Raw genomic sequence first — 22235 nt, forward strand, 5'->3', positions numbered from 1 at the left:
GAGTTGATTCACACATACATCTATGTCACATATTGATTTAATTCAGATATGGCATCAAGACATGTTTTGATGCTCTTAACTATCATAACATCCATGTTGACAAGGCATGACTTCTGACCATCTAGCTAACTAAAATAAGAGAATGTGGGTTGAAGCATATTTTTGAAACTATGGTTTACACAAGCTAGTTTGATGAGCTATGGTGATAGTCTCTGCTCCATCTTCATAAGCTGCTATGTCCTAGAGAGCAGTGATGAGGAGATGGAAGCCCAAAGCAGTTCTCTCCCTGGTAGTTCCCTAAGCACCCCTTCCTCACCACTGGTCCTGCTCTGGCTGGTGGCTCCCTGTAATCAAAGACCCACAGTGCACCCAGGTTAAAAAGCATGTATCAGTATACAGAGGTTACAATGGCAGTAATTAAAAAACCTGATCTCTATCTGAAAACTTTTATCTATTTCATTAAGCCCGTAGCCTTGTTTTCTCAGTCTCCAAATGCATCTCAGTCCTCTAGCTACTCTTTCACAATCAAACGTGAAGCAGGTACAGAGCAGATTACTTCTGTTTTTGAATTTTTTGTTGTTTTCAGGTCCCAGGTCTCTTCATGGGTTATGAAACTCCAAGGCACGTTGGTCAAGATCATGTCTGTGAAGCACTGACCAGGAGTGCAACCTTTGGTTGCAGCTCATGTCTGCCTATAGGTTTTTTGCACCTCTGTGGAAAACAGCTTCAGCTGCTGTTTTCATTGTTCCAGAATGCCTGTGAAGAGCTTTTGGGCAGCTGAAGGCAAAACGTGCTCATTTCGATCTGGGAAATGGCATTGCGAAAACTTGCCTATGCCAGACACAAGGGGTTTCTATCCAGTGAAGTCATCTGGTTAGAACAAGGACTTGTTCCACTTGTGCATCAGGACTTCTTCTCTTCTCATGCACTCCTTGCCCACACCCCCAAAATCTGTTAGGGGGTTTCCCCCATCTATCTGGAGAAGATTGGGGTTGCGGGAAGAAAGATCTGCTGTAGAGGCAAAAGTCCTTGTGCTAACGGAACAGCTTGGTTGGATACAACTCAAGAAGTGTGTTGCTGAGGAAGGCAGATACCGGTAATCAGCAGGGTCAGACCTTTACCTAAATTGTTCTGGCAAAAAGAGGGAGGAAGACGGGTTATAGCCAGTGCTTTTTTTCTGGGGGTACTCAATGGTATGCAGCACCGGCACCTCCTCCCCCCCAAATGTCAAAAGTGTGGCACTTGCTGTAACAATTTTATGGTGAGTATCTGTGCCTTTCTTTTCTTTTTAAAAAAGCACTGGTTATAGCTGTATAAGAAACTATCATTGCTATGGATTTTCTCACCTACCCATCACCTTGAATAGTAGACTTCCTTGCCATACCACAAATAGTAGTGTACTAATCTGTGCAGTTTGAAAGCAGGTCAAAGTGCAAGTATATAAATAGGTTCCACTCCGGCAGGAAGGTAAACGGCGTTTCCGTGTGCTGCTCTGGTTCGCCAGGAGCGGCTTAGTCATGCTGGCCACGTGACCCGGAAGCTGTACACCGGCTCCCTCGGCCAGTAAAGCGAGATGAGCGCCACAACCCCAGAGTCAGTCATGACTGGACCTGATGGTCAGGGGTCCTTTACCATTTTTTAAATTATTATTCAACTGAAGTTTCTGAATGGATTTGAGGTTGAGTGCAAAAGGTATATAACTGAGTTATTCAGAGAAGTTATGAACTATGCCAAGCAGGGCTGCTCCTAACAGAATATTAAAAACACGATAAAACATCAAACATTACAAAATGTAAGACATACCTATTGTGGCAAGTGTTAATGGTAAGGATCAATGGGGCAATGGCATTTTATTGCCCCATAATAAAGTGCCTGGCGTGCTCTGGTCCATGGGGTCACGAAGAGTCGGACACGACTAAACGACTAAACAACTAAACAACAACAACAGGAGCAGCCCAGGACTACTACTACTATTATTACTATCACCACTACAGTCATACCTTGGGTTGAAGTAGCTTTGGGTTGAGCTTTTCCGGGTTGTGCTCCGCGGCGACCCGGAAGTAACGGAACGCGTTACTTCCGGGTTTCACCGCATGTGCAGTCGCTCAAAATGACGTCATGCGCATGCACGGAAGCGACAAATTGTGACTCACGCAAGTGAAGACGTGCAGATGCAGGTTGCGTTCGCTTCAGGATGCGAACGGGGCTCCAGAACGGATCCTGTTCGCATCCAGAGGTACCACTGTACTACTATTTGTATTTTGGAAAAGGTGGAATACGCCACTTGGTATAATTAGTGTAAGTGCTGAATGTCAAGGAATTTAGTAAGGAATCATTCTTTCCTAGGATGCACTTTATTACTATCCTATGCTTTGCTTCACATTACTTCCAGATTCATTGGAGAGAGCTCGCATAAGTTGAAGATATCCTCTGCTTTGAACAGCAGCATTATTGCCTGCTTACAAGCAGGTAAATAACCCAGAGGGTCTCTGCCAAGGTTTCTTCCATATTAAACACTGATCCTTTCACATTTCTTTACTATAAATAACATCTTTGAAAATGGTTGGCATTGGTAATACTTACGTCTCCTAATGTATATGCATTCACACGATCACTTAAGGAGATTATTTTCCATCTGTAATGCCACCATGGATGCAGATAGAATGTGGAAGTGGTTAACCACTAGAATGGGCCCACTGCCTTCGCTGTGTGGTGCTAAGGAACCTCACTTTCTTAAGTAACGCTAAATAAGATTCAGTACCACTCACCCTGATATATGCTGACCTGGGCTGGAGTGGAAGCTGCTCAGCATTCAGTGTGCAAAATAACAGATTACAGAGAAAGTATGATAGCTTTCATACAGATGACTATAAATGAAAGCTTTTTTAAATTAAATGTTATGTTTTTCATTTCATTTTAAATTTTTTTTATGCATACCAGACTTTCCTTCAGAAGAAAGGAATTTGGCAAATATTACGTAGATTTAGCTAGAACCTCATAATTACTAGTTTTAAATAGTGTTAATCAAATATTATCATCTTCTTATGGGGGTTCATGTATAAACTACAGCATGTTGAAATAATCTGCATCTCCATCTGAACATCTGAATTCATTTTGTAGAATATGGCATGCAGCTGCATTTAAATTCAAAGCAAAAACAACTGCAGTACATTGACCTACTGAATATTACAGTAGGTTTTGAATTTCATGTTAGTTGGATTTATTGGAGAAAATTGATTTGAGTGCTTCTGCTTTTGGCTGAGATTTTTTTAATGTCCGGAAGAAAGGAAATGGGACATGCATATGATCAGACTTTGATGTGTAAAGAAGTTAATTATCTAAGCCATCTAACAGATCTTAGCTGGGGAAGTAATTATTTTAAACGGTACAGGGTGGTCTAATGAGGTGCAGGGTTCATCTAAATAAAGTGTTCTACACCTACTTAGCTTATAAGCGTAATAACGTGGCCATAGAAAAAACGTTGCTAGCTGGTAGCAGTTGGAGCGTTCAGCATTCTTTCTTTCTTTTTGTTCATCATCATTATGTGCACATGTATAGAGAGGTGACTCGCTGGGTTTCACGCGCCTGCTTAAAAGTATTTACATGACCCGAAGTTAAGAGGCCAGAGGGAGGGGGCACTAAAAGGTTGCCCACTCAGGCCAGGGCAGCTTGCCAGCTTGGGGCAGAGGGAGACGTGGGGAGAATGGGTCAGTTGCCTTCGCCTTGAGCTTGTGACTGAGGGAAGTCTCTGCTGTAGAGAAATTTCTTCTCCTCCATAGTTCTTTCCAGTCTATTGGAACTCGCAGTTTCTTTCCCTCTTAGCTTTTGAGGATTTCTGTAAAAGGGGCAGAAAGGAGGGCAGGCAGCTGCCAAAGCAAATAGGGTTTTGATCGCTCAAGTTTTAGACTGAAAGCAGTGTCTTTTCTGCAGTCGGCCTGAGGCTGTGGAAGGATCTGCCCCCCACTGTTTTGCTACCTACCTCTTCCGAGAAGCCTGTTTCTGTTGACATGCCCTGTGTCCCTGGGTTGCTGCTGCCATCGATTTTTAAAATTGCTTTTAATTTATTTGGTTTCTTCTTCAAAGTTTATTTGAGTCACAGGGTACATTTGTTTTCGCCATCTTCTATGAATAATTTTGCCCTCCCAGAGTTAAATGAGGGGGCACTGTGGGTAAAGAGATTCAGACACTGGCCCAATGGCCATGTTCTACCTCCACTGCCTGTCACAAGTGGGGGCAGGCGGGGGGGGCAGTACTGTTGTGCCCAGGTTCTAGCTCTGGTTTCCCACAGTCATCTGGTTGGCCATTGTGGGACCAGGATGCTTCCCATTCCCTTTGTTGTTTGAAAAGTATTCCAAATACACCGATAATAATAGCACAGGGCCTAAAGCTCAATCTCATCTATGAATTGTGTAGCTCAATCCTATGCATGTGTACTCAGAAATAAGTTTCAGTGGGCTCAGTCTCAGATGAGCCTGCATAGCGCTGCAGCCAAACTTTTCCCATGAGCAGGAAACCTGTGATTCCCACCGGCCACGTCTGCTCTTATTGCTGTTTAGACTTCTGAAGTTCAGCACAAAGAATTGATTTATGAGAGATGTGGGCGTAGGGATGTGAATCAAGAGGATGAGAGTCAATAAAAGACCATTAAAATTATCTGGAGGAAGAGACAAGTATTATACCACACCATGAACAAATTGCTGTCACTCAAATTCTGGTTATTCTTTTAATAATTGCTTTTGCTAGTTGCCTAGTCTGAAAATTAATTGCATTTTGGTTCCCCTTCCTTTGTGTTGTCATCTTTAAATTGTACTCTCCTTAAAAATGAAATATTAATAAGCCAGTTTGGATTAGCATACAAATACTGTAACCCCTGCCTTTTAGCCTCATCTGCCATAGCTTAAAAAACACCACCACATACTAAAATGTCATGCTATCTCTAATACACTGTTGACAGAAATACGGGACAGCGTCTAAGAACACGGCAATCCATCTATGCTCTCCAGTTTCTGGGAACTCAAACTACAGAATTAGTATTCGAAATTACAGAAAATGACTTTATTCAAACCCAAGCTGCCTTCAGCATATTGAAAAATCACAGATCGGGAATCACTTGTTCTGTACTGCCGGGCAATGGCAGAAGAGTAGGATCGTGTGATGAAGGAATTCCCTTCTGTGGGCAAAAGGACACTAGAATATTGCCCAGAAATCCCTGTGACCACACATGTGCACACCACTGCATATGAATAATTGTACCTACGTACAGATTAGCAACCAGTGTACACTGTAGGTAGACTGTACACATGTTGAATGCTACATGTGATGCACACGTATGCAGGCCCGTGCAGAGCTTGTCCAATGCCCATGGTGGGAGTCTTGTTAGAATAAGAATAACAAATAGAATCGAATAACAAAGCAGGGCTTTGCCCTCCGAGGCCTGGGGCAAGTGTACCCAGCTGCCGTCCACTGCATGGGCCTGCATACCAGTGGCGGAGCGTGTGCTACTGCCACGCAGGACGGACATGGGGTGCCAAGGGAGCCTGCTGTGGCCGTACTGGCCCAGCCCTTGCTGCTGCTTCAAGTCAGTCCAAGTTTCCTAGAAGGCCTTTAGAGGAAAGATGGGGCGTAGTGGATGAAGACTCAGCTTGCTTGCTTGCTTAAGGTGCTTGCATGTGCCTGAGAGTTTGGAACTTTGCTGGAAACTGGACTTACATGGAAAACTGAAATGTCATTTCAAAAGGTCAGCTGAGAAATGACAATATTTTATATCACATTTCCCACCAATACGTTGTGGAATATAGTTTCACTTCAAGACCTGGTCTGTCACTTCCTGTTCATCTTTGCTTTTGGGCAAAAGAAATATATATTAATATAAAATCTCCTGTGTGATCAAGGAGAAAAAATGACTTGTCCAGTATTCAGAGCAATACATTTAAAATAAGACTTGTGAATAATTATGGTGTGAAATACAGCACTAGTTAACCATAGTAACAAAAAACTTGTATAAATTTTGTGCTTTAGGAAGTGTGTATAGGTGAAAGGTAAAACTATAATAGGCAAATCTAAGAGTGCTGACTGAGGGCAAATGATGCTAACATCTGCTTTTCATTCTTTAAAGCCACTGTTGCTAATAATAATGTAAGAAATGAGTAGACCATGGATAAATGAAGGCTTACCAGATTTTTGCAAGTCAGAAAGATTAGTGGAGGGGAACCAGCGACAATTCCGTGGGTACTATCATTTTAAAATGTTATCTGATGACAGGAATCAAAGACCAAAGCATTTGTATGAGTTGGTAGTACATTAGCTGACAATTCTCCCGATTCCCGTTAGAAGTATGTTATATAAAAAATAATTTGGGTTTTCAGTCTAATAATTAGTTTTGTTCAGAATATGGTGTGTTGCTCATAATGCTTATAGTGTTTGTTGGCAGCATATGGATATTACATGTGTAATATCTGTGGTTCTATCTGACAGCAAGAGCCGTTCCACCGTGGAACAGGCTCCCTCTCCTTCCCACTGGCGGAGGAAGAGACGTGTGGGGGGAGCGCACCGCCCTGGCAGCGTGATCCTGGCGGGGTGCCATCGGGGCTGTCCTCCCTGCCATGCCCCTACAGTGGCACGCTATGCCCCCGGGACGCACGCCAGCCCCGCCCTCTCCTGCTCTCCACCCCCCAGTGCTGGAGCATGAAGCTCCGCCACTGCTCCTTCCTTGGAGGTTTCTGAGCAGATGTTAGATGACCATCTGTCATGGATGATTTAGTTGAGATTCCTGCACCTAGGTGAGACTAGATGACTCTCAGAGTCCCTTCCGACTCTACAGTTCTAGGATTCCATGATAGTATTTATAATTGTGGCCTTCCCTTCCACCTGTAAAGCTTAGAGCACATTACCCAAATATGTCACCAAAAGTAAGACTTATATGACAGTAGCCATGATAATCTAGTAGAAATGTTAAAAGACTGGCTTTGACCTTTCCTTTTAGATTACGCCAGTTGATGCCAAGAACCGCTTCACGTTGGCTCATTTTTTCTAGGCTTTTGTTTCATTAAGGATCTTTGTAGATGACTGTGTTTTTCCTTTGTTGACAAAGCATAACAATGAGTATATGATGTCAGTAGCATGTTTTCTTATTAATATATTCTTACTAACCCCATAGCTCAGTTGGTGAGAGTGTGGTGCTGATAACGCCAAGGTCGCTGGTTCGATCCCCGTATGGGACAGTTGCATGTTCCTGCATGGCAGGGGGTTGGACTAGATCAGGCACCCCCAAACTTGGCCCTCCAGCTGTTTGGGGACTACAGCTCCCATCATCCCTAGCTAACAGGACCAGTGGTCAGGGGTGATGGGAGTTGTAGTCCAAAACACCTGGAGGGCTGAGTTTGGGGATGCCTGGACTAGATGATCCTTAGGGTCCTTTTCAACTCTGCGATTCTGTGATCTGGGAGAAAGCCCCAAGCAGTAGTTCTTAATTCTGAGCAGATGTGGTTGGGATTGCAGTATTAGGATGCAGATACATTAGTCAATTATATGCCTTATTCATTATTTTTAATGTATATAAGCAGTTTTAGTGAGAGAAGGGGTGAGTGAAAGTTAGTTCTGCATGATAGGTAAGGTCATTTAAAGTAGCTGTAAAGGTGAAAAGCCTGATTATGTACAGGAACTGCATTCATGTAACTGGAAAGAATGGGGGTTTGCACTTGAGTAATCCAAGTCCTTCAGCTGGTCAGCGAAATAACATTCACGGGTATTTTCCCCAGATTGTGGCGTCTACTTGATACTGTCTTGCTGAAAGTGCTTAAGGGTTACAGTTTAGGAAGTGAAAACTGGTTGTATACTTCTTAATAAGTGACTGGGAGTGGCTTATGGGACCATATAACACCAGCCCTAAAGGATCTTCACTGGCTCCCAGTACATTTCTGAGCACAATTCAGTAGTGTTGGTGAGGACATTTAAAGCCCTAAACGGCCTCATTTCAGTATACCTGAAGGAGCGTCTCCACCCCCATTGTTCAACCCGGACACTGAGGTCCAGCGCCGAGGGCTTTCTGGCGGTTCCCTCACTGTGAGAAGAGCAGTTACAGGGAACCAGGCAGAGGGCCTTCTTGGTAGTGGCTCCCGCCCTGTGGAATGCCCTCCCATCAGATGTCAAGGAAATAAACAGCTATCTGACTTTTAGAAGACATCTGAAAGCAGCCCTGCTTAGGGAAGTTTTTAATGTTTGATGTTTTATCACATTTTTAATGTTCTGTTGGGAGCCGCCTAGAGTGGGTGGGGTATAAATAAATAAATAAATAAATGATGATGATGATTCTCCAGAGAATGGACTGTACATTTCACACAGTAAAATAAACAACTATCTGACTTTTAGAAGACATCTGAAAGCAGCCCTCTTTAGAGAAGTTTTTAATGTTTGATGTTTTGGTGTGTTCTTTTATACTTTATTGGAAGTCTCCAAGAGTGGCTGGGGTACAAGAAATAAATTGTTGTTGTTGTTATCATTATCATTATCATTATAGCAAATACAGTCATACCTCGGGGTAAATGTAGCATTGGAAGAGACCTCAAGGGACATCTAGTCCAGCCCCCTGCAATGCAGGAATCTCAGCTAAAGCATCCATGACAGATGGCCACCTCCTCCCAAGGGAGTCCACTCCACTGTCTAACAGCTCTTACTGCCAGAAAGTTATTCCTGATGTTTAGACAGAATCTCCTTTCTAGTAACTTGAATCCTACCCTGCAGAGCAGGAGAAAACAAGCGTCTTCCACCTTCCATGGGACAGCCCTTTGAAGATGGCTCTCAGACCTTCTCTCAGTCTCCTCTTTTTCAGGCTAAACATGCCCAACTCCCTCCACCGTTCCTCCTAAGACTTGGTTTCCAGACCCTTGACCATCCTAGTTGCCTTCTGCTGCACATGTTGCAGCTTGTCAACATCCTTCCTAAATTGTGGTGCCCAGAACTGAACACAGTGGTCCAGGTGTGGTCTCACCAGGGCAGAATAGAGTGGACTATTATTTCCCTTGATTGGGACGCTAGACGTCCGTTGATACAGCCTAGAATAGTGTTAGCTTTTTTTGCTGTTGACTTAACTCATGTTAAGCTTGTGGTCTACTAAGACCCCTAGATCCTTTTCACATGTCCCCCATCCCATATTTGTGCAGGGAGCATTTGCACAGCACACCTACACACTGCAGCCACCACACTAACGTGTCGTGACACAGTTTGCAAAGCTTTGGTCTTTGGCTTCCCTGAGTACAAGACTTTGTTAGGACATGTGCACTGCTGTTCATAACGTAGAAAATTGTCGGCCTACAAAACCATGCACTGCATTGTGTGGCAGACCACAAAACTTCGTGATTATACTTTGTGCCTTCTTTCCCCCTCCACCTCAGACACTATTGTCGACATACACACAAAAGTGTGTTTTGTTCTGTTGATGACTGTGGAGCTGAACATTTCAAAAATAAACTAGGGCACTCTGCCAAGGGTTAACACAACATAAAAATAGGCATTTTTAGATGTTTGAGAATGCTCAGCATAAGAACAAGTATATTGGATACACTTTGCTTTTGTCAGAGGAACATTTTAAATCAGTGTGTAGGACTGAAGAGGTAGATAAAATGAAGGAATTTATTGCATATGAACTGAGCTTAAAGCTGAAATTAAGGCCCAGAAGGTAGTGAGGAAGAGTGAGGTAGCAGCAAGTTCTATTGTCACTCAGTTTGAAGACAAGATTCCAAATTTGGAAGGTAAGAAAAACAGTGTTAGATTTGAGAGAGTCTGCATAAACTGCCATAAATTCATCCCCCCCCCCCGTCAGAAATGTTAACATAAAGGACATGGAAGAGAAAAACAGTTTGTGACAGTTTGTGACAGGAAGGGGAAGGTTGCATTCTTCTAAAAAATAGTAGCATTAAATGGTGATGCACTGTATGTATGCAGATACTATGCAGAAAGCTTGAAAAATGTTTTACTAGGTGGATATATTTTTGAGTGGGATGAATTTCAAAGAAGTTCCAAGCAATTAAGCAGTCTGAACTTGTTTGATTATTTTAAAAAATAGAGCTCATCAAACCATTTCAGACTGTTACTTGCCTAAACATTAAAATTAGGAAACTGCTTTCTATTAGGGAGAGGCGTACAAGGGAAACAATCTTTCTATAACTTTCCAAAATAAGTTACAGATAGGTAGCCGTGTTGGTCTGCCATAGTCAAAACAAAACAAATTCCTTCCAGTAGCACCTGGAAGTGTGCATGCACACGAAAGCTCATACCAAGAACTGACTTAGTTGGTCTTTAAGGTGCTACTGGAAGGAATTTGTTTTGTTTTTCCAAAATAATTTAGACAGCCTAAGAGCCATATTTGAGTGAGAATGTGTTCATCTTGGTCACCAGTAGCTACAAAGTAAAAAGTAATTTGGTAGCAGCTTGGTGAACATGCAGAAGGTTTGCTCTGCTTTGCCTTATATTAAGAATAATTCACTATATGCAGAGTTAAGTATTCACAGTGATCTAGTGTTAGATTTTAAACAGGTTAGTGAATGTAATAATCTTAAAAATAATTGACCTTTCTGAACAGGATATGTATCTACACACAAAAGATCCTGCAGGTGATAATATCAAATTGTATCAGATGTCAACTACTGATGATTCTCTACTCAGTTTCTGGGGGGAAAACTTTAGAAGCAAAGTGCTCCCAGGACTTATTTCCCTTTGGTTCAAGAGGTATGCATGACATCAGGTCTGAGGAAATAGGAGGGAAAAGATTCAGTGTCAGGATTCTGCAGAAACCACAAAACCTTTCCATATCTTTTGAGAGAATGAGCTCAGTGCTTGGTCCTCCTGCATCACTTATGTGTGTAAATCTTGTAGGCAGGTTTTGAGGAATTACTGCAGAAAAAAATCTAATCTAATCCAGACCCTGTGATTGAGGCAGATTTGGAAAGTGTGGGACAGTTCTTTCTAGGCATGACCCACTTTTAAAGGTCCTTGTCCAAGCGCCCTTGCTTTTTTCTGCTCCAGAGCTTTCCCCGCAAAAACCCGCTCTTTAAAGCTCAGTCAGAGCAAATGGCAATCCATGGAAAACCTGAATTGATGTTTGTTCTGATTGAGCACAAAAGAGTCGGTTTTTGTGGGGAAAGCTCTGGGCAAAAAGCCCACAAATTCTCAGAAACAAAAGCTTTTAAACACAGATCTGTGCCTGGGGCAAAAGTGAAGCACTGAGAGGGAATTTGAACCCTGGTCTCCCAGGTCCTAGTCCAGTGCTCTAATCACTGCACCAAACTGGATTGAAAACGAACACATAGAATAGAATAGAAAATCTGAGGGAATTCAATACTTATCTCTGTCTTTTGGACAAAATAGAGAAACAGTTTTGAAGTTCAAGAAAAATGAAGTTACAGATAGGTAGCCGTGTTGGTCTGCCATGGTCAAAACAAAATAAAAAAAATTCCTTCCAGTAGCACCTTAAAGACCAACTGAGTTAGTTCTAGGTATGAGCTTTCGTGTGCATGCACACTTCTTCAGATACACTGAAACAGAAGTCACCGGACCTTTCTATATAGTGAGAAGGTGGGGAGGGGTATTACTCAGAAGGGTGGTGGGAATGGGTGATTGGCAGATAGCTGCGATGAGCCTGTTGACGACTCTTAACGACTGCAATAGGTCTAACAGGAAAAAGCAAGGGGTGAGAAGGTGAAAAATGGCTTTGTCATGTATAATGAGATAAGAATCCAATGTCTTTATTCAAACCAGGTCTCTCCATAGTTTTAAGTTTGGTGATAAGTTGCAATTCAGCAGCTTCTCTTTCCAGTCTATTTCTGAAATTCCTTTGTAATAGAACAGCTACTTTGAGATCTTGTATAGAATGTCCTGGGAGATTGAAGTGTTCTCCTACTGGTTTTTCTGTCTTGTGGTTCCTGATGTCGGATTTATGTCCATTTATTCTTTGGCGTAAGGTCTGGCCTGTTTGTCCAATATAGAGAGCTGAAGGACACTGTTGGCATTTTATGGCATACACAATGTTAGACGATGAGCAATTAAATAGTCCCGAGATGGTATGTGTGATGTTGTTGGGGCCAGTAATGGTGTTGTCCGGGTGTATGTGGCAGCAAAGTTGGCATCTGGGTTTATTGCAGGCTCTGGTGCCAGTGTCCGTGTTAAGTCTGGTTATAGTATTATTGTGGGTTAGGAGTTGTTTAAGATTGGGGGGCTGTCTGGAGGCAATGAAAGGTCTTCCTCCCAGAGAAAAATGAAAGAAAAATGAAAAAAGCTAGCTCAAATGGATCAGATACTATTGACATTATCCAATGAAACATGAGTGACATATATTACCCCTCAAGTTCTCCTGTTTTGGAGAATTGGTGCTTAATTGCTCTGTGGTATGACTACCACTCAGGTTTCAGGATGAAAAAGGCTCACTTCTATGCAAACCAAGCCTTTATTGCTAATAATCATAAATGAGATTTGCATGGTTTACAGCAGCATGCATATGATTGTAAGAAATTGTAAATAAAGTTTATGGCGCTCTATTTGAGCAGAAATAAGTTGCTGGGTTTGGCGAGAAAATAAAAGATAAAATTAACTCAGAGCAGAGATTGAAGTGAAGTGTGAGGAGAGCAAGATACCTTTTTTCTCAATAAATAAAGTTTATTTTGCTGTGTGCTTACGGCAGCTTTGAAGAAATGTAGTCAACTCCATCAAGCGAGGTTAAGTAAAGGAGGGCATAAATGAAAAAGAGGTAATAGATGCTATAGATAGTCCTAATGTCACACAATGCAGATGCAGTATATGTATGAAAAGCGTAATAAGAAAATATGTAAATTGAAACATGATGTTTCAGTTAACTGCAGATTTAGAGGCTGTTCTGAAAGTGAGCATAAATGCTCATATTATGCTCAGGAGAAATCTACATATGAAAGAGAACTAGTTTATGGTCCTATGGGATATATTGTGGGTTTGAAATATGGCATATTCTAAAAGCAGGTGAAACAGATAATAGTCAAATTTGATAGGGCTGCTGAACTAGAAAGTTGCTCCATAACTGAGGTTGAGTTTCCATTAATAAGGGACACACATGTTGTGAGGAAACAGTTTCCTCCTGTAACATTATATGGTTTACCATTCATAAGTCTCAGGGACTTTCTTTTAACCGAGAAGCGCTTTTCAAGGCAAGCGTGAGTTTTGTAGCTTTATCTAGGCTATGGAAGTTAACTGGTCTACATCTACTGGCATGTGATCCTTTAAAAATACCCTGTGGCACAACGTGCATAGATGATTAATACAATAGACCTGCACAGTTGATTCCCACCTCATCTGCTTCTTCTAGAAAGGCCACCAAACAAGGGACAGACTGTTTCACCCTCTGTAAGTCAAATAGGGAACTGGGCCAAAACCCTAAAATGTGATGTTGAAACCACAGAATGTGGGGAGGCACTTCCATGGGATTTCTGTAATGACCCTGGAATATTCAGAATAATTTGGGCCCAAGATACCTTAAGGACTACTTAATCCATGGGTAGGCAAACTAAGGCCCAGGGACTGGATCCGGCCCAATTGCCTTCTCAATCCCGCCTGCAGACAGTCCAGGAATCAGCATGTTTTTACATGAGCAGAATGTGTCCTTTTATTTAAAATGCATCTCTGGGTTATTTGTGGGGCTTAGGGATTTGTTCATTTTTTTTCCTTTTCAAAATATAGTCTGACCCCCCACAAGATCTAAGGGACAGTGGACCGGCCTCCTGCTGAAATAGTTTGCTGACCCCTGACTTAATCCTTTATATCCCTGCCCAATCAGCAGGGCCTGGGGGGGGGGGAGTCACAGTTAGTGGTCCCCCATAGCTTGTATCCCCCAGGAACTTCATGGAACTTTATAGTTTTATGGAACTTCCTTCCAGCTGAGGGCAGGCTGGTCCCCTCTCTCTTGAACTTCAGCTGCCCACAGAAGGCTTTCTTTATGCCAGCAGGCATTCCAAGTGAAGTTTGCATTTATAGTTTTAACTGATTTTTATTTTTTTTGTATTGTATCTTTGTAAACAGCTTAGAGACTATTACAGCTAGGTGGTGTTTAAATAAACAAATTAGCAACATTTAAGCAAATAACATTTAACATTTTAGTTGAATTCTGTCATTCACCTTAATTGCTACTATTACTAATGGTATTGCGTACTTTAGTCAGCTTTGTTGCTTCAATTGCCTGGGGAAGGGAAAAAATAGTAATTTTTAATTATGCTGAATAAGGCATTGTGAATGTCTGGAACAGCACTAACTTGATATTTTAAAGCATGCGCACATTGTTCATGGGTTTTGATTTGCTATTTTTCATTATGTGGTGTTTGCTCTTCTATACCTGCAAACATTGTGGTTTTCTTTGTTTACTCAGATGAGTGGTACTGGATCTAGTCCAATGTCGGCTATTGCTCCATCAGGCAGCGGAAGAGGGACTGGAAAATCAACAAACTTTACTCCTGAACTGCAAAGTATGATGTAAGTATCCCTTTTGTTTCCATATCTTACTACATTCACAATTCCACATAACTAGGAAGCAGAATTAATAGAGGGCAGGGCAGATTTGTCCCATATATGCTCATTAATTAATTTTGCTCATTAATTAATTAAGTTTGGAAATGGTTTTTAAGATTTATTAAATAACTTAGCCGGCACTCTTGTTGTTGGATTTGAAATCACATGTAGCTAAAATAAACTTACATATAGGAAATATAGGGTATGCTATATATTTTTCACTGTATATTATAGGGTGCTTGATCCTAGGATTGGAAGGAATATTTTCTGTTCGTTAAATAACTTTCCTTTCTTTTAAAAATGTATTATATTTTAGAGTTGCTTTTTCATGATGCACAGTGGTATGTTGCGATAAAATAATGCTGTTTGTGACAGAATTAACATGTGGACCATTTGGAACTGATTAGTCTTTGCTCTTGACAATAAGAATAATTTCTTACAAAGAACAGAAATTTACTGTAAAATGACATAGTGATGCAGTTCTAATTTGTGACAAGACTGGAACACTGTTGTTGTTTTATCTCGGAATACCTAGATTTTCATAAAGTTGTTGGCTTCATATTTTTAAAATTCCATAATTGGGAGGGTTCCATACTTAAAGCTTGATTAGTTGCCTTCTACAATGGGCCAGGCTACAAATCTTGATTTGGTGGAAGGCAACCTATTAATCAGGGAGGCTGACCTGCCAGCACATGCCATGTTTTCTTTTATATAAATCCAAGATGTATTGGTCTGCAGAAAGTGGAGAGAACTCAAGCTAATGAGTTCTTTCTCTATGGATCATTATTTCTGATTTATCAAGGAGTTAAAAGAGAATGTTCAGCATAAGACTTAAGATTTTACTCTTCTCTCAGAACTGCAGATGGAGAGCAGGGCAGGTCCATTTTTGTATTGCATTTGTTTAGTTTTATTATGAATGTACCCCCCTAACTCTTTAGTGATAGTAATTGGCCATGCACCTACATAATTTGCTGCTCTTGGGAGTGCTGTACACCAGTTATGGTGCTTGATTTTGTATAGCAATGAGGTAAAGAATTTTTACACCCATCTGCTGGAAAAGAATTGTACACACTTTTAAAGCTGGGACAAATGTCTTCTTGTCACTCTAAAGAACAGCATCTGTCTTCAAAGAGAAGCAGACAATAATTATAACCATTCAAAGCTTATTCTTTTTCAGTAAAAAGTTCGGTTATGTCAGAATTACTCATGTAAACACAGTTTGGACCACTTGGACTGCTAATGTATGTTAGCCTCAGAACTAAATTAGGTTTGAAAGTGGTGTCGTTATAAATAGATATAATGCCAACTGACACATTGTCATATTTAGGGGCTGAGAACAGGCACCTGGAGATATCGCCCAAATGTGTCTGGGCGTGACTGAGTCTGTAGTTATTCAAAACACCTTTTTTGGTATAGATAGCCATTTTGGATTTACTTTTGCAAGGAAGAGCAGGGTGCAATGTTCTGGCTGCTCTTAGCTTTCTGCCTTTTTAGTGCTAGAAAGCAGAAGATGGTGAATTTAAACCACTGCTGCTAGTTATCAAGCTTTGGAAAAATAGGTTGCTGCTGCTCTCTCGGCAATAGTTTGGTTTCTGTGGGGGCAAAGGCCATTGGTATTGTCCAGAAGAGGGACTGGGTGATTCCTCCCTCCCTCCCTGACTAATTACTTAGAAGCCTTTAGAAGTGAAGTGTACCTGGCTCTTGTCCAGTGGGTCTTCTTTTTTGGGTGGTGGGATTGTATTGCCATCCATATCTTTATTCCTTGTTACATATTTCTTAGTCTTGAGAAGTTAATGTTTCCTATCCCAGTAGACAGAAGTTATACCAGCCTTGAACACCTGGCACGTACAGCTATTACTACTTGCTGCAACTGTGGGTTTACACCAGCCTGTGTGCAGTGGCAATTGCCATGCAGTACCAAAGCAGTTGTGGAATTATTTCCAAAAATCACACGAAAGAGGATCCTCTTTGTGCCTTAGAATGCTTGCACACTGGCTTATTCTTGGCTGTTTGGTAGAGGGCGTCTCTGCATGACAATTTCTAAAATACTAAATCAGAGAGTTTCAAAGTGCATCAAAAGCACGTCATGTATAGTAGTAGCACAGAGAAAATCTCATAATGGGGTTCCATAATTTAGAAGTTCCATTTTTTAAAAAAAAAAACTTTGTGACTGACCTGTATGTCAAGGACTGTGATCCAAACACCCGTTGCCTCAGGTATTCAGTAGCCTGCACATAAATATCCAATTATATGGGAAACCCAAACACCATTGGCATAGTAGCACTTAATCAGTGCCATGCTGGAAAAAATATGCCCCAGCAAAATATGTCAGTGGGAAACTCTAGGATTCACTCATAAAGTTTCTATGACTTAAGTGAGGCTCTGACGCCTTGCTAGGAAATGATACAATTATATTTCATTTCAAATACATTTTTTATCTTAGGTTTCCTTTCCCTTGGCAATTCTTGGACTTTTTAAAGTTTGTTTCCCTAAAAGCGTTTATCTAAATTGAATAATTCATATTTTGATATTCAGACTGGGAGGAAATATAACAGAACATTACTTGGGCTTGGAAATCAAAGAAAGGACATGAGTCTAGTGAGCTGTTGTAGGCCAAACTGATTCTTTGGGCAAGTAGCAGAGACGCTTTTATTTTTATATAATTGCTGACTTCCTGATTAAGCACTTTCTTAACTCCCCTCCCCGCCAATATACACACAATTCCTGTCAGTGCAGAAGTTATTATTGGCTATGTAAGTGAAGACCTAGACATCTTCATACTGTTTTGGACCTAGTGCTGTTTCTACTTTTAAAAGCAATCCAAACAAGTAGACTTTGATTCTGAGATACATTTCACCAACTCTTCTGTTGACTTCACTGGAGCTGGTGGAATTCTTCCAGTAGGTTTATTTGTGTGCATTTTTCTTGAAAAAAATATACTATTAGCAAATAATAATTACATGTCAGGAATAGACTGTGGACATAAATATTAAAATTGTTTCCTTTGGCTTCTGCTCTATAATAGGTTGCCACAAGAACTTATCTAGAATCCTTCAGGAACTTAAAAAAAACTGCACCACGTAATTTACAGGCTACTTCTAAAATGCATTTATTTGAGGTATATTGATTTCACTGAAACCTTCCTCCATCTTTGCATCATTAGGAAGCAATATTGTTCTGTATAGAACTAATTTTGATCTTGTTCACATACGATTGACCATTAGCTTATTTTAGGCCTGTTACTTGCCAGACCTGCTAGCCACCCCATTACTTAATTACTTACAGGCCAGGTTTGGACATAAAAGTAGGGTTTGATTAACCATATTGTGCACAAGCTTCAAGCCGGTGAATGCAGGTCAAAGGCTGCTACTTCCATTCTCTCTCAGTTGAAGAGGGGCCAAACCACAGAGCGGCTGGCTTAGCTAGCGTCATGTCTGAACCAGCACTCGGGGCTTGTTTCTCCAAACAAATCACAGCTGGGAAGCCAAGGTTTGTTCTTGGCTTCTTGATATGAAGGACACCTGGCTTGCCAGTAATACACGTCAAATGTTACAAGAAAGAAGATTCCATCTGAACATCAGGAAGACCTTTCTGACAGCAGGAGCTGTTTGACAGTGGAACAGACTCCCTCAGAAGGTGGTGGACCTTAAAAACCTTTACTGGAAGTTTTTGAGCAGAGGTTGTATGTCATGGATTCTTTAGCTGAGAGTCCTGCATTGCAGGGGGTAGACAAGATGACCCTGGGGTCCCTTCCAACTATACAGTTCTATGATTCTGTGAGCTAAATATTTGGCTCCATGGCTGCAGTAACCAATCAAGGACACAAGGCATAGCAGCAAAATATCTGTGACTCGATTTCATGCTGTTTTTAAAATAAGTTTAAAAGCAACTGGGGGTGCTCCATTTGGGACTGCAGCAGCTTGGAAGTTGTACTTTAACTCTTCCCTTGTGCTGGTTTGATGATTTTAAAAAACCCTCCCCCCACTACTATTTCTCTTGTGGGATGAAATGTACACTGAGTGATGAAACCAAATAAAGAAGTTCAAGTGACTTTTCTGATTCTCTCCCTCTTGTTTTGCAGTACAATTTTGGCAGGCATCTACTAGTAGAATTACAATTTAATGATTAGTCTTCAATTGTCATTAATTGTGTACTACAGGCAAAATGTGTGGGTATTAGTAAATTAAAACTCAAGCCATATTTGATTCTACTGTGTTAAGAGGCTCCAGGTTTTTAGTCTTATTTCAGATTGTCTTTTCGTATTGAAGCATCACATTAAGTAAATGGCAAATATAATGAGAATATTTTGTGCTTTCATCAAGCTGATTATATGATTATATTATAATCAGCAGGATGAAGGCACAACATATCCATCCTACTATGCTAATATTCCTACAACTTTTAAAATTGTACCCACAGTGCAGAGCCCTTTGTAGACACGGAGGTGCTGGGGTGTGTATGTCCTTTGGCACAGGCATCCTTTTGCTCCTGTGGAGTCGCCCATTAATTGACGTGAATAGGAAAACTCTTCTAAGTAGCAAACATCTAAGTGCAAATTAATTTCTTCACCTGGAAGGAACCGCTGAACGAGGAGGGCATGTGGCTGTTGAGTCATGGCCAAGGTGGGGTTTGTTTGTTTTTTCAGGCAGAGGGCATCTTCCATGGGGCTCATGGCAATGGTGGGCACGGACAGAGGAAAAAGTGGGCAGACCAACTCTCACGTGTAGGCAACAACCCAGTCAGAGGTTTCTGTACAAATGTGGGCACACACATCAGTCACCCCCACCTTGATGTATGTGGACTGACACATTCCAGCCAGGCAGAAGGCCCTGAGGAGCATGCGAGGGTTATGGCCCGGGGTGAGTTAAAAGGCTAGAGAAAGGCCTGGAGTCAGACTGAGGTTCCCCACCCATGGGCTAGACCAGCCTTTCTCCACCGTGGGTCCCCAGGTGTTGTTGGACTGCATCTCTCTTAGGCAGCAGGGACAGTGGTCAGGGATGATGTGAACTGTAGCTCAAGAACACCTGGGGAACCTGAGGTTGAGAAAGGCTGGGTTAGACTGAAGTTGCTTAATGACAAGAGAAAGAGAATGGGGGACTGTTAAGCTATCTGCTGTTTATAATAGTAGTTACCATATTTGTGTTAACTGCATTTTACGTTATAAAAAGTTGAAATCCAGATATAATGTACTACATTTTGTTGCCACTAAAAATATATATACTGTACATTAAAATCAATTGGAGATGGACAGAGGCTAATATAGTCAATTTAACATTGGATTACTATGTTTTAAAATGTTAATTCTTCATGTTCTTGTGATGATTAAAACAGTTGTTTTCCTTAAAGTATTTAAATATGCTGAGTTCTCTAACCTAAGAATCTCAGTGTTTTGTCAAAAGGAATAAAAGAACTTCCAAAACGAGGGGCTTGGGTTTCAGTAATTTCTACTGGGGGATTAAGCCAGAAGACGCAATAACATCCAAAACAGAAGAAACATTATCAACTGCTAGAACAGTTTTTGATGCCAAGGAATGCACAAACATGGGAGCAAACATTATACTAACACATCCAAGACGTCACAATAACTGAAGGAAAGGAACAAGGGTAGATTACACCAAATAAGAACAGCACAAGCTCACAGCAAATATTACTTGTGCCTTTCAAAAAAATATTGTGTAATACTAAGTATTTGCTTATAGCAACTTCTGCCTTTTTCTCTTGCAGGCTTTTTATTCTTCCCTAGTACTACCTGCTGTTTTAAATAAGAGTTTAAATTATTGGTTTGATTTTTATCATTCATTGATTTTTGTGCATTAAACATTTTGGTAAAGTAAAATGTTCAAGTCCCCCATCCAGTGTAAAAAAAGAATTCAAACCAAAACTGAATGAAGATTCCGGAGTCAGTCATCAATTTGCCGACTTTCTCTGTGTGGTGGGTGATTTCCCAGCAACCTCAGGAATAGCTTGATCCTTTTAACTTTCTAAAGTAGAGGTAGCCAATGGATTGGATGTGGAACCAGTTCTGACCCACATGGTTACCAGATAGAATTTTCGTTAAGCTGAGATAGGTTTGGCTTAAGTTTTACTCATAGAGAGGAAAGAAACCCTGTGAAATTCAGAGAGATTTCTTCAAAAATTTGTATGCAGTGCCTCAGTCATATCAATATGCATATTTTCCATGCCTGTTGTGGAGCATTTATGACTAGGTAGTGACTTTATTGTGCAGATTACCCAGAAAATAGCTTGGTCGTGGAGCAAAATATACTTCAACTATGAAAACGCATAGGTTGCCAACCCTGTACCCTGTACTGACAACCCATCTTCTAGCTTGGATGTGACCTTCTGTGCTTTAGCTTTGCTAATTCCTCATTATGCTTCCTAAAATTGAAACCATTGAAATCTGTATGTCATTTTTGTTATGTCCATCAGTAACATCATCTCCCTCTCTCTCTTGAGTTAATTTTGGATAACGTTGGAAGGAAATGGCAGTAATGATCTTGCCCATGAGAGTGTTGGTTAACCAGGCTGTAATTTGAGGTTGTACAGGATTTCTCCATTCCATTCTGTCCTTGTTTACCATGTTTGAACCCAGAAGCTTTGCTGAGACTGCATTGTGCAAAAATAACTTAAAGTCTGAATGAGTTGTTTACGACCTTTTTCTTGTGCTTATAAAGAGACATGGGGTCAGGGAGCAAATTTGCTTGGAATTCCCCATAACATCAACTAGGGTCTTTGGGAACAGGCAAACAATTTTACATGCACATTCATGCAAGTTCACCAGACCTCTTGGGGTGTTGGCAATTTTTGTTTTCCTCTCCAATCTCCTTTTTTGAAAACATACTGTGGAGATCAAACTTTTACAGATAGCAGCTAACTCAGCTGAGATGTGGCTTACTTTGGTTTAGAGTTGCTTCTCTGGTAGAATGAAAGTTGTGTAGCCTCCACTTGTTCTGGTTCTTTTTCTAACTTCCTTTGTTTCACAGAAACAGTGGACACTTCAAAATTGCAACTTTATTAATACATAGCCCCAACAGAGCTTTAGTCCAGTGCTTGCTGTCATGAGTGTACACAGAGGTAAGTCATACCTCCTCAGCAATGAATAGAAACCCAGGTCTCTGCCCGTTCACCAATGCTCTCTCAGTTCTGTTTTTAAAAAACCACATGCACACGCACAAACAGTGAATGAGTTGTGAAAAAACTAACATTTTTTAGGCACCACAAAAGGCTTTAGCCCTGTGCATACTCTCAGGAACAAGCCTCACAGAAGACAACGCTTACTTCTGAATAAACTGAATAGGATTGTGTTAGTAATACCAGTGCTAGGAAAGTTTATCTTAAAAAGGAACAAAATAGTCCTGTTCAAGCTCACCCAAATGCACTTTTTTGTACTCAATAATATTTGCCTGACACATACCTCTTAAAGGCACAAGAGTGCTTCTCTCCCTAATCCAAGCAAAGGACACCAATTAAGAGTAAAAAGAAAAGAAAACACATAACTTGGGCAACTTGATAATATATTTTTAAATGTAAAAATATTTAAGATGAGCATCTATATTCGTAGAAATGTAATAATTTGAGTGTTGGGCTAGGGCCTGGAAGACTAGGGTTCAATTCTATACCCACTTAAATGAACACAGTATGGCTTACTGCTCAATAAAAGGAGTAAGATTATGTTAGTAATCACAGCTTAATGATGCTTACTCCTCAGTATAGTTGAC

The 22235-nt window shown here is 40.9% G+C and overlaps 2 protein-coding genes across 14 annotated transcripts in view; one reads left to right on the plus strand and one right to left on the minus strand.

Annotated features, from left to right (window-relative positions):
- RUNX2 (RUNX family transcription factor 2) overlaps positions 1-22235 on the minus strand; it is a gene marked incomplete at its 5' end in the record, with an annotated part of 233279 nt that overhangs the window by 180901 nt on the left and 30143 nt on the right. The window lies entirely within an intron of this gene.
- SUPT3H (SPT3 homolog, SAGA and STAGA complex component) overlaps positions 1-22235 on the plus strand; it is a gene marked incomplete at its 5' end in the record, with an annotated part of 237683 nt that overhangs the window by 11456 nt on the left and 203992 nt on the right. For 3 of the 5 annotated variants that reach the window (XM_081855667.1, XM_081855666.1, XM_081855670.1), the window contains one exon: positions 14378-14481. In XM_081855667.1, coding sequence (XP_081711793.1) covers positions 14378-14481 — 104 coding nt within the window. Of the gene's footprint in view, positions 1-14375; positions 14482-22235 lie in introns of those variants that run through there. The other 2 variants (XM_081855668.1, XM_081855669.1) reach the window with 1 other exon arrangement.

This window comes from Podarcis erhardii (assembly GCF_964252035.2).
Source record: "Podarcis erhardii genome assembly, chromosome: 3".
NCBI lineage: Eukaryota > Metazoa > Chordata > Lepidosauria > Squamata > Lacertidae > Podarcis > Podarcis erhardii.